This window comes from Aethalodelphis obliquidens, unplaced genomic scaffold, assembly GCF_003676395.1.
Source record: "Aethalodelphis obliquidens isolate GAN/ISIS:26980383/991018 unplaced genomic scaffold, ASM367639v1 scaffold6, whole genome shotgun sequence".
Lineage (NCBI taxonomy): Eukaryota > Metazoa > Chordata > Mammalia > Artiodactyla > Delphinidae > Aethalodelphis > Aethalodelphis obliquidens.
The window spans coordinates 52,095,887-52,108,955 of NW_020837950.1; the positions used below are offsets into that span (position 1 = coordinate 52,095,887).

General features: G+C 33.4%; 1 protein-coding gene across 1 annotated transcript; it reads left to right on the top strand.

Annotated features, from left to right (window-relative positions):
* The first annotated feature begins 8,451 nt into the window (after window positions 1–8,451).
* Window positions 8,452–12,766, top strand: LOC113619270 (hepatitis A virus cellular receptor 1-like). Its single transcript, XM_027104044.1, is given in 5 exon segments — window positions 8,452–8,472; window positions 10,529–10,699; window positions 10,701–10,748; window positions 11,106–11,139; window positions 11,186–12,766. Coding segments are annotated over 5 exon segments (471 nt in total). The 3' UTR covers window positions 11,383–12,766.
* The last annotated feature ends 303 nt before the right edge of the window (window positions 12,767–13,069 follow it).

The following is a 13,069-nucleotide window of genomic DNA, read 5'->3' on the forward strand; positions in this document are numbered from 1 at the left end:
TAAAACTTGACAACCTGTGCGTAATATGAATTCCAGAAGGAGAAAAGAGAAAGAAGGGGATCAAAAATGTATTTGAAGAAATTATGGCTAAAAAATTCCCAAACCTAAAGAAGGAAACAGGTATCAGGGTACAGAAAGCACAGAGGGTCCCAAATAAGATGAACCCAAACAGATCCACACCAAGACTTACCATAATTAAAATGGCAAAAATGAAAGATACAAAGAATTCTAAAGTCAGCAAGAGAAAAACAAAGAGTCAGTTACAAGGGAACACCCATAAGGCTATCAGCTGATTTCTCTCCAGAAAGTTTGCAAGCCAAAGGTAATGGCATGATACATTCAAAGTCCTGAACAATATTAAGCCTACCCTAAAAAAAAATATTGAACAGTCTTCTCTGAAAAGAAAATAAGCAAGGATATACAGGTAAGGGAAAATCACAAAAGGAAAGGCAAACATATAAGAGGGTTGAGGATGACTTAAATAAGCAAGTATGTAGATTAAAAACAATAAAATTACTGCAGAAGTGATTATAACTACAATAAACAGTGAAAGGATAGGCATGAAGATATAAAATGTAACAAAGTCAAAATATGGGGGGAGGGGAGTATTAAAATGTAAATATTTTAGAATGTGTTTCCACTTGAATGACTATCAGTTTAAATTAAGTAGATATAGTTATGGGTCAACATACTTGTACTCCATGGTAACTGCAAATCAAAACATACAATAGATTCACAAAAATAAAAATAAAGGAAATCAAGCATACTACAAAAGAAAATCATCAAAACACAAAAGGAAAAAGAAGAAGTGAACAAAGAAAGGCTACAAAAACAACTGGAAAATGAGGAGTAAAATGGCAATAAGTACAAACCTATCAATGATAACTTTAAATGTCAGTGAACTAAATGTTCTGCTCAAAAGAGAAAGTGGCAGATTGGATATAAAAACAAGAACTTTCAATGTGCCGCCTACAAGAGACTCACTTCAGGGCAAAAGACACACCAAGACTCAAAGTGAGGGGATGGAAAAATATATTCCATGCAAATGGAAACAATAAGAAAGTGGGGATAGAAACACTCATACCAGACAAAATAGACTTTTTAAAAAAAGGCCATAAAGAAAATCAAAGAAGAACATTAGATAATGATAAAGGGATCAATACAAAAAGAGGATATTATACTCATTAACGTACACCCAATATAGGAGCACCTAAATATATAAAACAAATACTAACAGACATAAAGAGAGAAATGGACAATAATAAAATAATAGTAGGGGACTTTAACACCTCACTAACATCAATGGACAGATCATCCAGACAGAAATCAATAAGGCAATGGAAGTCCTAAATGATACAATAAAGCAGTTGCACTTAATTGATACTACAGGACAAGAAAAAGAAAAGAAAAGGAAGGAAGGAAGGAAGGGAAAGGAAGAAAGGGAGAAGGAAGGAAGGAAGAAAGGGAGAAGGAAGGAAGGAAGAAAGGGAGAAGGAAGGAAGGAAGGAAGGGAGGGAAGGAGGGAGGGAGGGAGGGAGGGAGGGAAGAAGAGAGAGAGAAAGGGAGAAAGAAAGAGAAAACCAGAATGCACATTCTTTTCAAGCATGCATAGAACTTTTTCCAGGATAGACCACATACAAGATCACAATAAGACTCAACAAATTTAAGAGGATAGTAACTTTTTCAAGCATCTTTTCTGTCCACAATGGTATGAAACTAGCAGTCAACCACAGAGAGAAACAGGAACAGAATGAACACATGGAGACTAAACCACGTGCTAATAAAAAACCAATGGGTCAACTTGAAATCAAAGAAGAAATACAAAAATACCTTGAGAAAAATGACAAAGACAAACTTACAACATCTATGAGATGCAGCAAAAGCAATTTTAAGAGGGAAGTTCATAGCAATACAGGCCTTCCTCAAAAAACAAGAAAAATCTCAAATAAACAACCTAAACTGACACCTAAAAGAATTAGAAAAGAAGAACAAACAAAATCCAAAGTCAGCAGAAGGAAGGAAATAATAAAGATCAGAGTGGAAATAATTAAAAGAGACCCCCCCCCCCCAAAAAAAAAGATCAATAAAACCAAGAGCTGGTTTTTTGAAAAGATAAAAATTTTGATAAAACTCTAGCCAGGTTCACCAAGGAGAAAAGAGAGAAGACCCAAATAAACAAAATAAGAAATGAAAGAGGGTAAATAACAACTGATACTGCAGAAATACAAAAAATCATAAGAAAATAATATGAACAGTGATATGCCGACAAATTCGACAACCTAGAAGAAATGGAAAAATTTCTAGAATCATACGGCCTGCCAAGACTGAGTCAAGAAGAAGCAGATAACTTGAAGAGACCAATCACTAGAAGTGAAATATTTAGAATCTGTAATAAAGAAGCTGCCTCCAAACAAAAGTCCAGGACCAGATGTCTTCAATAAGGCAATCTACCAAACATACAAAGAAGAACTTATACCTATTCTTAAACTTTTCCAAAAGATTGAAGAGGAAGGAAAACTCCCAAAATCGTTCTATGAAGCCACCATCACCCTGATACCAAAACCAGACAAAGTACAAAAAAATCAAATTACAGACTAATGTTTTCGATGAATATAGATGCAAAAATCCTCAACAAAATATCTGCAAACCAAATATAACAAAACATAAAAAGGATCATACACCATGATCAAGTTGGATTCATTCCAGGATCACAAGAATGGTTCAACATATGCAAATCAATCAATGTGATACACCACATTAACAAAAGGAAAGAAAAAAATCACATGACCATCTCAACAGATATAGAAAAACATTTGATAAAATTTAACATCCATTTATGATAAAAACTCTCACCAGAGTGTTTATACAGGATACATATTTCAACATAATAAAGGCCATTTATGACAAACCCATAGTCAACATTATACTCAAAGGTGGAAAGCCAAAATCCTCACTGCTAAATTCAGGAACAAGACAAGGAAGCCCACTCTCTCACCTGTTCACTTCAACATAGTATTGGAAGTACTAGCCACAGCAATAGGACAAGAAAAAGAAATATTATACAAATTGGAAGGAAAGAGGTAAAACAGTCACTGTTTGCAGATGACATGATACTCTATATATAGATGCTCAACATCACTAATTATTAGGAAATGAAAATCAAAACTACAATGAAGTATCACCTCACACCAGTCAGAATGTCTATCATAAAATAGTCTACAAATAATAAATGCTGAAGAGGCTGTGGAGAAAAGGGAACCCTTCTACACTGTTTGTGGAAATGTAAATTGGTGCAGCCACTATGGAAAACAGTATGGAGGTTCCTTACAAAACTAAAAGAAGAGCTACCATATGATCCAGGAATCCCACTCCTGGGCACATATCTGGAAAAGACAGAAACTCTATAGAAAAGATACATGCAGCCCAGTGTTCATAGCAGCATTATCTATAACATCCAAGACTTGGAGTGTCCATCAACAGATGACTGGCTTAAGAAGATGTGGTGTGTATATATATATATATATATATATATATACACATACATACATACATACAATGGATTATTACTCAGCCATAAAAAAGAATGACTTTGCCATTTGCAGCAACATGGATGGACCTAGAAAATATTATGCTTAGGGGAATAAGTCAGACAAAGACAAATACTATAGGATGCCACTTATATATGGAATCTAAAAAATAATACAAGTGAATCTAGATACAATACAGAAATAGCCTCTAAATACAGAAAACAAATTTATAGTTACCCAAGGGCAGAAGCAGAGAAAAATTACCATTATAAGATTAACAGATACAAACTACTATACATAAAATAGATAAGCAAAAAGGATTTACTGTATAGTACAGGGAATCATATTAACTATCTTATAATAACTGAGAATGAAATATAATTTGAAAAAATATCTGAATCACTATGCTGTATACATAAAGCTAATGAATTATAAATAAGCTATACTTCAAAAAAATTTGAAACAGATGTGGCACACACACACACACACAATAGAATATTACTCAGCCATAAAAAGGAATGAAATCTTGCCATTTGTGAGAACACGGATGGACCTAGAGGGTATAATACTTAATGAAATAAGTCAGAGAAAAGTACTGTATGATTTCACTTATATGTGGAATCTAAAAATCAAAATAAATGAACAAATATAAGAAAACAGAAACAGAGTCATAGATACTGAGAACATGGTGGTGGTTAACCTCACATGGTGAGGTTACAGTCAGCTCAGCAGTGGGCTTGTCTAAAGGGTACACAAGGGGAAGGAACTGGGAGGCAGGAGAGACACTATTCACCAGGGCCTTTGGGGGAGTCCTATCAGGAATTTACACTTTCTTGTGACTTTGCAGACTGTTGCCCAGGGCATGCTCTCACAGGAGGGGCTGGTGTCAGTTCAAGGACAAAATAGATGCCGGGGCAGCAATATTATGGAGTAGTTTAGCTAAATTCTCAACAGAATTTTGATAGGGATTGCATTGAATCTGCAGATTGCTTTAGACGGTGTTGACATCTTAACACCACTAAGTCTTCTAATCCATGGAAATGAGACGTCTTTCCGTATATTTGTTTCATCTTTAATTTCTTTCAGCAATATTATGACATTTTCAGTGAACAAGTCTTTCAACTCCTTGGTTAAGTTTATTCCTAAGGATTTTATTCTTTTTGATGTTACTGTAAATGGAATTGTTTTCTTAGTTTCCTTTTAGGATTGTTCACTGTTAGTGTATAGAAATTGAATTTTTGTATGTTTTATATCTTTCAACTTTGCTGAACTCATTTATTTGTTCCAACCGTTTGGTTATCTTATTTTGTAGACTTGAGATTTTATACAAATAAGACCATGTCATCTGTGAATAGATATAAATTTATTTCTTCCTTTCCAATTTGGGGGACTTTTATTTCTTTTTCTTCCTTAATTGCTCTGGCCATAACTTTCAAAATTATCTTGAAGAGAAGTGGTAAAACCAGGCATACTTATCTTGTTCCTGATCTTAGAGGAAAAGAATTCAGTCTTTTACCATTGAGTATGATTTTAGCACTGGGTTTTTATTCTGTGGTGGACTCAAGTATGTTGTGGTATTCCTTCTGTTCCTGGTTTGTTGAGTGTTTTTATCATGAAAGTATGTTAAACTAATATGATTGTTAAAGGAGTTAATAACTGCAAAATTGAACTTAAAGACAATAAAAAATGTAATTTAGGTGGTGTCATTTCTTTCTCCAGAAAACTTAAAACTTGCTAAATTTATTTAAGCTGTAAATATTAATAAATATTTTCTTAGACTATCTACAAGAAAAATTAGATATTTATAAATGGATATTTCAGAGCAAATTGAAAGTTGACTTAAGTTGGTAGGAATAAGAACCTCAATTTCCTTGGTACTGTATTAATAATTCAGATTTTATTACATGAGCAGATATTTAATTCTCTTAGTTTTATGCATATGTGTGTGTGTGTGTGTGTGTGTGTGTATATGCTGTAGAGTTCATATGTTCTATTTAAATTTTAAAAGAGCATAATATCCATAATATGCCATAACAGCCATAGCATGAAACAAAAATAACTTATATTACATTTAGTATTTTCCTGTTTAATATGTTCAAATAATATTTTAAAATATAGTTCAGAAATTAATGCTATTATTAAGTACTTAGCAACTTTTGGTATCTTATTATTAAATTCACTTTATAAGTGAATTTAAGTGAATATTTATAGGATAAATATTTTATTTTATTGACTAACACCCATGTTATTAGAAAGGCACTGGAATTGTTTTTGCCCAGTGGCTGCTTCCTTAACGGTTGCAATAGGTTAACTGTTGCTGCTCCTGTCTCAGTTCCTTTGAAATATATACTGAGGTCCATTCTTTTTATTTTACTTAAAGTCCTCAGTCTCACAATTCTCCTGTTCCTTATCTACATCATTTATTTATTTCTTCACTAAATAATTTCTAAGCGTATATAAATACCTGTTGGCTCTACTATTTTAATAATATTTCTTCTTCTAGATACCACCCCTCTTTTCTCTGCTTCCCTCTCCTTGGAGCAAAAAGTCCTTGAAAGAATTGATGTCTTCAATGCTTCTTTTTCCATCCTCTCTTAACCCTTGTTTGATTCAGCTTTATCCACATGGTTGCACCAAAACTGTTTCCATCAAGCTCATCGAAGACTACTATAGGTTACAAGAATAACTGCACATTTTTTACACACTTTACCTCCAGCACACCACACTGTTCTGTCTTACCTTTTGTTTTACTCCAACCTGTTGTGATTAGAAAATTCCAGGTTTCCTCCTTATTCCTTCATCTTTTGCTTTATCCTCTCCCCTGGGGATTTCATCCTATCTCTTGGATTTAAATATCATTTATGTGCTGATTTCCCCAAACTTATATCTCCAAGCCCTAGCCGATCTGCCAACTTTTGAAGTTTTATGTCACAAAACATTCTCAGCATAGGAACTTGGAGGTACAATTAATCTCAAAAATAACATGTCTAAAGATGCATTTCTTATGTTATACCATTCTGACTTCAAACTCATTCCATCTGTAGTTCTCCTCTTCATAACTAGCAATACCTTCACCCTTCCAATTGCTCAGTGTAAAGTTTAGAATCATTCTGGACACCTCTCTCCCAACACATATATCTGAATTGCTTTCTTGGTTCACAATTAAGTCACCTTAACTGTAATATCTTAGTCTAAGCCATATGGGTTTTCTGCAATAGTTTTTTAATTGATGTCCCAGATTCCACACTATTCTTCAACTCACAGTCAGAATTTTTTGGTATTTGATAAAATCAGTATATCATTAAGAAACATTAAGAAGTGTGTTAATATTTTAAAATCAAGTAAAGTGAGTTATACTAGTGTCTTAGACATTTAATACAGTGCAAGAAACTACATTTAATTATATCCCAAGTTTATCGTATTATAAGATTTTATTATTAAGAATTAAAGTCTTTCTTGATTGAAGATTAGAGTGTAAATATTCTAGACTTCCAGCTAGACAGTGGAGGTTTTAAGTCCAATTCCACTACTAACTACATCAGAAAGAACAGGGTAAATATTTGCGTTCTCCACTTGAGTTTCCTCAATTGTATAATTTGAGACTTGAATTACATACCATGTAAGTTTTTTTCCAGCTCTGAGAATCAATTACCTTCTCAAAAATTAATTATGAGTAATTTTGAGATGATTCTAAAGTTGCAAGCTTTATATATGATACAAAAATAAATATAATTGGACATACAAGTTTTCCATGTTTCTGCTTAACCTTTTAGATATAATGGTCAATGTATTGAGAAAAAAGACAAACTCTATTATTAAAATCACTACAAACTTGTGAAAAAAATTCAGAAACTTCTTTTCTATAAATTATTTAATCACATTTTTTATACCAAGGGATGCTATGTTAAAAAGAGAAAAGCATCTTAACTTTAATGATAGCAAAATTTTAGGTTCAGCTTTATTTAATTTTAGAAGCACTTTGGGACATTATTTTGCCTAAAATTATATTTCCCCTCATCTTCTTTGAAATTATTTTATATTTTATTCATGTAGCTTTGTGACTCATTAATACTTCAGTATTCAGGACCTGTCTCCTACAGGTAGTAGATTCTGTCTCATGGTATACTGTATTTTTATCTATCCTTAACAACACGGACCAGTTGTGATACTTCTGTATAAGCACATAAGAAGGGACTCAGTGTATACATGGAGACTGAATATACATGAATGCACTTCTTAAAACTTTATTAACATACACCTAGGAATGTCAAATTCCAAGTTGAAGAATAGAATTATGTGGCATATTTACGAGAGAAAGATTCCAGTTATGTTTAGTAAATAATGACAGACTACTGATAGTGTAGAGTAAACGTGGTCTGAATTTACACAAAGAAAATTCATATCTTGGGCAAAAAAAATAGGCAAGAGGCAAGAACTGTATTTCCTATGCCTAAAGTTTACCTAATCTTTTGGAGTTTTGTTTGTTTCCTTGTAATCTCTCTGTGAATAACATGGCCTAGGAACTCTCAGTAATAAATAATTATCAACTATTGCTTTTAATGTAGTATTGAGTCAAGTACATGAAGGGATATTTAATTGATCATTTTTAGTTTTCATTTTCACAAGCCCGTATATTTTTAGATGTTCCTAGTATTACTGATTTATAGGCCTTTTTCTCCCACCTCTGAAGACCAATGTCAAAACAATGAATAGAATATACTCACCAACTTTTAGAAATGCTACATTAGAAATACTAAAACTAGACATGTTTTAGTTCTTGTCTAGTTAAATACTCACTACAGTGCAAGGTAGCTCTTATTATTCTCATTTCACAGTGAAGAATCAGTGTTTTGAAATTAAATGAATTGCCTAAACTCTAACAGTTGTTGAATTTTTTCTACTATATACACTGTTTCCGACAGGCATGGTACAAAAATGTGGGCAGGTACTCATATACAGGACTGCTTCACTGAATATGTACTACATATGAGTTCTTAAATATTTCTTAGGAATTTGATACCAAGAGATGATTAGTAAAGGCCACGTCACTTTTGATTTTTTTCCTTGAATAATTTGCCTTTCTTATAGTGTTCTGGTCACTAGCATCATGTCATTAACTTAGAGAAATTGATTTTTTTAAAGAAAGGTATTTTTAGTGTCAACAAGCAACCTACAACCTGTTTCATATTCACTTTATATTACTTTCATTTTAGAAGTAAAAACATTTTTCCAACAGAATGTCTCACTTGCTATACTGTTTTATATTTTTGTGATTTTCTGAGATAGGAACAGAGAAATGATGATGTTAATACTTTCAATAGCTCTAAAAGTGTAGTGGGAATTATGATTTCATAAGAAGACGATTAGTTATGTTGGTAAAACTATTGGATAATTTCCCACAGGATTTCTATATCAGGGTTCATTTAATTATATCCTGGAACAAGTTGCCTACATTCACTTTAGCTGTAAAGTAATGCTGAATACAACAATATCATAAGGCAGCCCACAGTGTTAACAAAGACATCTGTTAATGGTACCATGAATAGATATGAACTGAAGTGCTCAAATGACTTTGCTAGCAAAGCATTGCCTTCTAATTTATTTTTCCAGCAAATGGAAGCCTCATTATTCATGGTTTGGTAGTTGCATTCAAATATACCAGTAATTTCAAATGCAATCACTTCTATACAGCAAATTTTATTTTAAAACATAAGAGGAAATTGCTAATGTTCTGCTGATAGGTAAACAACTCCTCCATCAGTTTTGTTTCAATCTTTTATGGCTGTTTTTAAATTAATTTTAACATATCAATTTTCAATAACACATAGGAAGCTTGATTTTATATAAGAATTTAATATGATTTCCAAATATATGACACTGAAAATTTTTAAATGTTCTCTCTTAGAGCTCTGGAACTATGTCATTTATCCTCCCATATTTTCAGTAGCTGAAATAATTTTTACATAAGAAAATGGAAATCTTAATTAAAATATTTTTGATTAAAATGTATCAAAATAAATTATGTATAAATAAAAGACATATGAAAATGACAATATCCTATATAGAACAGAATATAAATGCTGGAAAATTATGTTACCATGTGTGCAAATTTAACTTCATCACATAGGTTATTTCATCTATCACTTTCAAGTGTAACGATGGCAATTTAACATGTATGTATATATTTTTATTTATTCTTGAATCAGAAAATATGATATAAGATAACTTTAATCCTAAATATGTAACTCATGGCTTCCCAGTCAAATATTAGTGTTTACCTAAAGAATTCTATATTGAATTTTGGTAAAGTTTTGTAGAAAAAAATCACTATTTTGCCTATGAAATTGTAACAACAACAGCATTATTTAATGAGTCATTTAAGCATACGTATAACGGAGTTTATTACTTTCAAAATGCTCCTAGGTATAAACAGCTGAAGTTTCATGAAAGTTAAATAGAACTTGAACTAGCAGCATTGCAAGAATGTATAGCAATAATAAAGTAATGATAGAAAAAATAAAGTAACGACACATTTTGTTATGTAAGAAACAGCATGGCATGTTACATAACAGAAGATACAGGCTAAACTTGCAAGTCAAGAAGACAATGATACAATTACTAACAATAATATTGTTGTTGCTTTTGTTGTAAATGTTATTTTATAATTTACACTTATATTATGTGCCCCAAACATTGTGCACTTCTGTATACTGCATATAACAACATGTTCTCACATCACTGTCAAGAAAAATGCATTATCCACTGTAAAGTGAAGGAAAAACAAAGCCACGTAACTGATCTAGAATAAGGCCAGGACTTGAACACAACTTGACAGTCAGCAGACCAGAGACTAACATTTTAATTGTGAAATATAAAGAATCATGTATAATAAATTTTAAAAAATTGATTCTTTTACAAACAGTCCATGAGAAGGAAGGAAAGGCTATAAACAAGAAGCTGAGAAACTCCCTCCTAACACAGGGATACTGTGACTCAGGTAGTTATCTCATCTGCTCCTGACAGATGTTCTAGTTTCTTATTCACAAGGGAGAGGGTTGGTGGATCAGCCTGTTGTGCTACCCTGTGCCTACTCAGTGGCTAGTACAGTGGTCATATCTGTGCACTGGAGCCAAGGGACATGTCCTATGTCTTGATGCTCAGATACAGTTATTTTGGACTGATGGATCTCATGTGACTTTTCAGAAGCATAGGCATTATAAGGCAAAGCACTACCTTTTAAAAGGGAATGTGTCTTTTTTTTAATATAAAACTTATTTATTTATTTATTGGCTGTGTTGGGTCTTCATTGCTGCACACCGGCTTTCTCTAGTTGCAGTGAGCAGGGGCTACTCTTCATTGCAGTGTGTGGGCTTCTCATTGCAGTGGCTTCTCTTGTTGCAGAGCAAGGGCTCTAGGCACGTGGGCTCAGTAGTTGCAGCTCACAGGCTCTAGAGTGCAGGCTCAGTAGTTGTGGTGCATGGGCTTAGTTGCTCTGCGGCATGTGGGATCTTCCTGGATCAGGGCTCGAACCTGCATCCCCTGCATTGGCAGGCAGATTCTTAACCACTGCGCCACCAGGGAAGCCCTAAAAGGGAATGTCTTTGGCCACAGAGTATGCAGTCGAGGCCAACAGTGGCCTGTATTTTTGCCATATTAAGCGCAAGGGATAGTTAATGATAACACACCATATCACTGGAGGTTAAACCAGCTGGAAACACCATTGTTCCAATGTCATCTAGTCTCTGCGCCTCCAATGCCAACACCCACACAAAACCACGAACCAGTAACTACATCACATTCTCCAACACAGCCAACAGAAACCCAGGCTAAAACACTGCAGGAATCAAGGACCTAACCTACCAGCACCATTGCACCCTTGTGCAACAGATGGGAATGGCAGGGTGACAGTCTTCAAATGGCCTTAAGCGTAACAAACTCAAGCGTCTCTGGCACAAAATCCAGGGATGAGCTCCACGAAGGGACTCTGTGTTGGAATCAGTATTTCTGCTGTGGTACTGCTAACATTTTTGGTTCCTATGTATTTATAAATAAGAAACAAACTGCAACAACTAGATATGTGTGTCCAAGTACTTGATATCACATTATTGAGGATGATTTTTATGTCATGGATTAAGACCCAGTGGCTCTCTAGGACTTTGTTCCCATGACTGTGAAAGATAGTAACCAGATATCACTGTGTGAGACTCCTTGTAAGTTTCGGGATCATTTTCGTGTGTCAGTTTCACCCAACATTCCAGCATGTCAGTGACATTGGTTAGAGTGACCCTCTAGTTAAAATGTATGTGGTGTTAATGGTGTTCATAATATAGTCCTATTTTTTATCCTAAAACTATTTCTGGTTGTTGCAGAGCTCTCTACCAAACATGAATGTTTTAGAAGTGTATATTGTCTATAGACCCCATGAATCTTACACCCTTCTAGGGAATACTCAGTGGGGAAACAGGAAATGAACTTTCTATCCTGGTCACCAAAGCTGTCAAGAAGCGAGAAATAGTAAAATCAACAAATCTGATTTGAGACCTAAAAGGCTTCTCTTGGAATGATTTCGTGATTATTTCTTTACTTGTTTTTATTTTTCTATTGTAACTGCAAATGTTATATTTCTTGGTTTTCATCTATTAGAGATAATCATTTCCATACCTATCTTGGTGTATAGTGGTAATTGCAATGAGATGGTACTGGTGAGAAGTCTTTGAAAAGTAAAAAAACAATACAGAAATCCAAGGGTCTTTTAAAATTTAGTTTTCAGTAATATCTAGTACCAGTGTTCAATAAATTTCAATGATTTTGTATTTGTAAGTCTCTTGCTATATGGTACCGCTCATTTTTTTCTTTAGATACCATTTCTTTTTTGAAAAAAGATGATGTTGGATAATTTGGCTATCATCTTACACTGTAGATAAAACTTATAAATAGCTGAGAGGTAGAATGGATAAGAGGGAAGTATTTAGTTAATAAGAAACTCTTCTGTAAATATACCATTCTTATAGGACAGACTGAATTTTGTTTTGTTTTTGATCTTTCAAGACACAATTGAGATTCCATTATCTACAGTCTGTCTTGAGACATTAGGACAGTGATGAAATTCAGACTGTATATTTAAACAAAAAACCTTGCATATCTTGGAGAAGTATCAGAAACAGTCTTTCACTGATGGCTGTAAAGATGATTGGACTAATTTTCTGAGTAAATGAAAATGTGAAGGACTTTTAGTAACTGTCTAGTTTCATTTATATGTAGATTCGTAATTAATGCTTTTAAAAATTTTTAATTTATATTTTTTACTTGTTATATTTTTCATACCCACAGTTATAAATATTTATCTTTAGTCTGTTTCCTTCAGTGTTTCTAACCCGTCAAAGAAGTCTTTTGCCTGAATTATATATGGGAAGTAACTGGCATTAAAAAAAAACAAACAGAAAACAACAGATGTTAAGCACTGTGAAAACTTATGTTTATTCAGTGAAATGGTTGGATCGCAGCTTGGCCATCACCGAGGATAATAGAAATCCTTTCCTCTC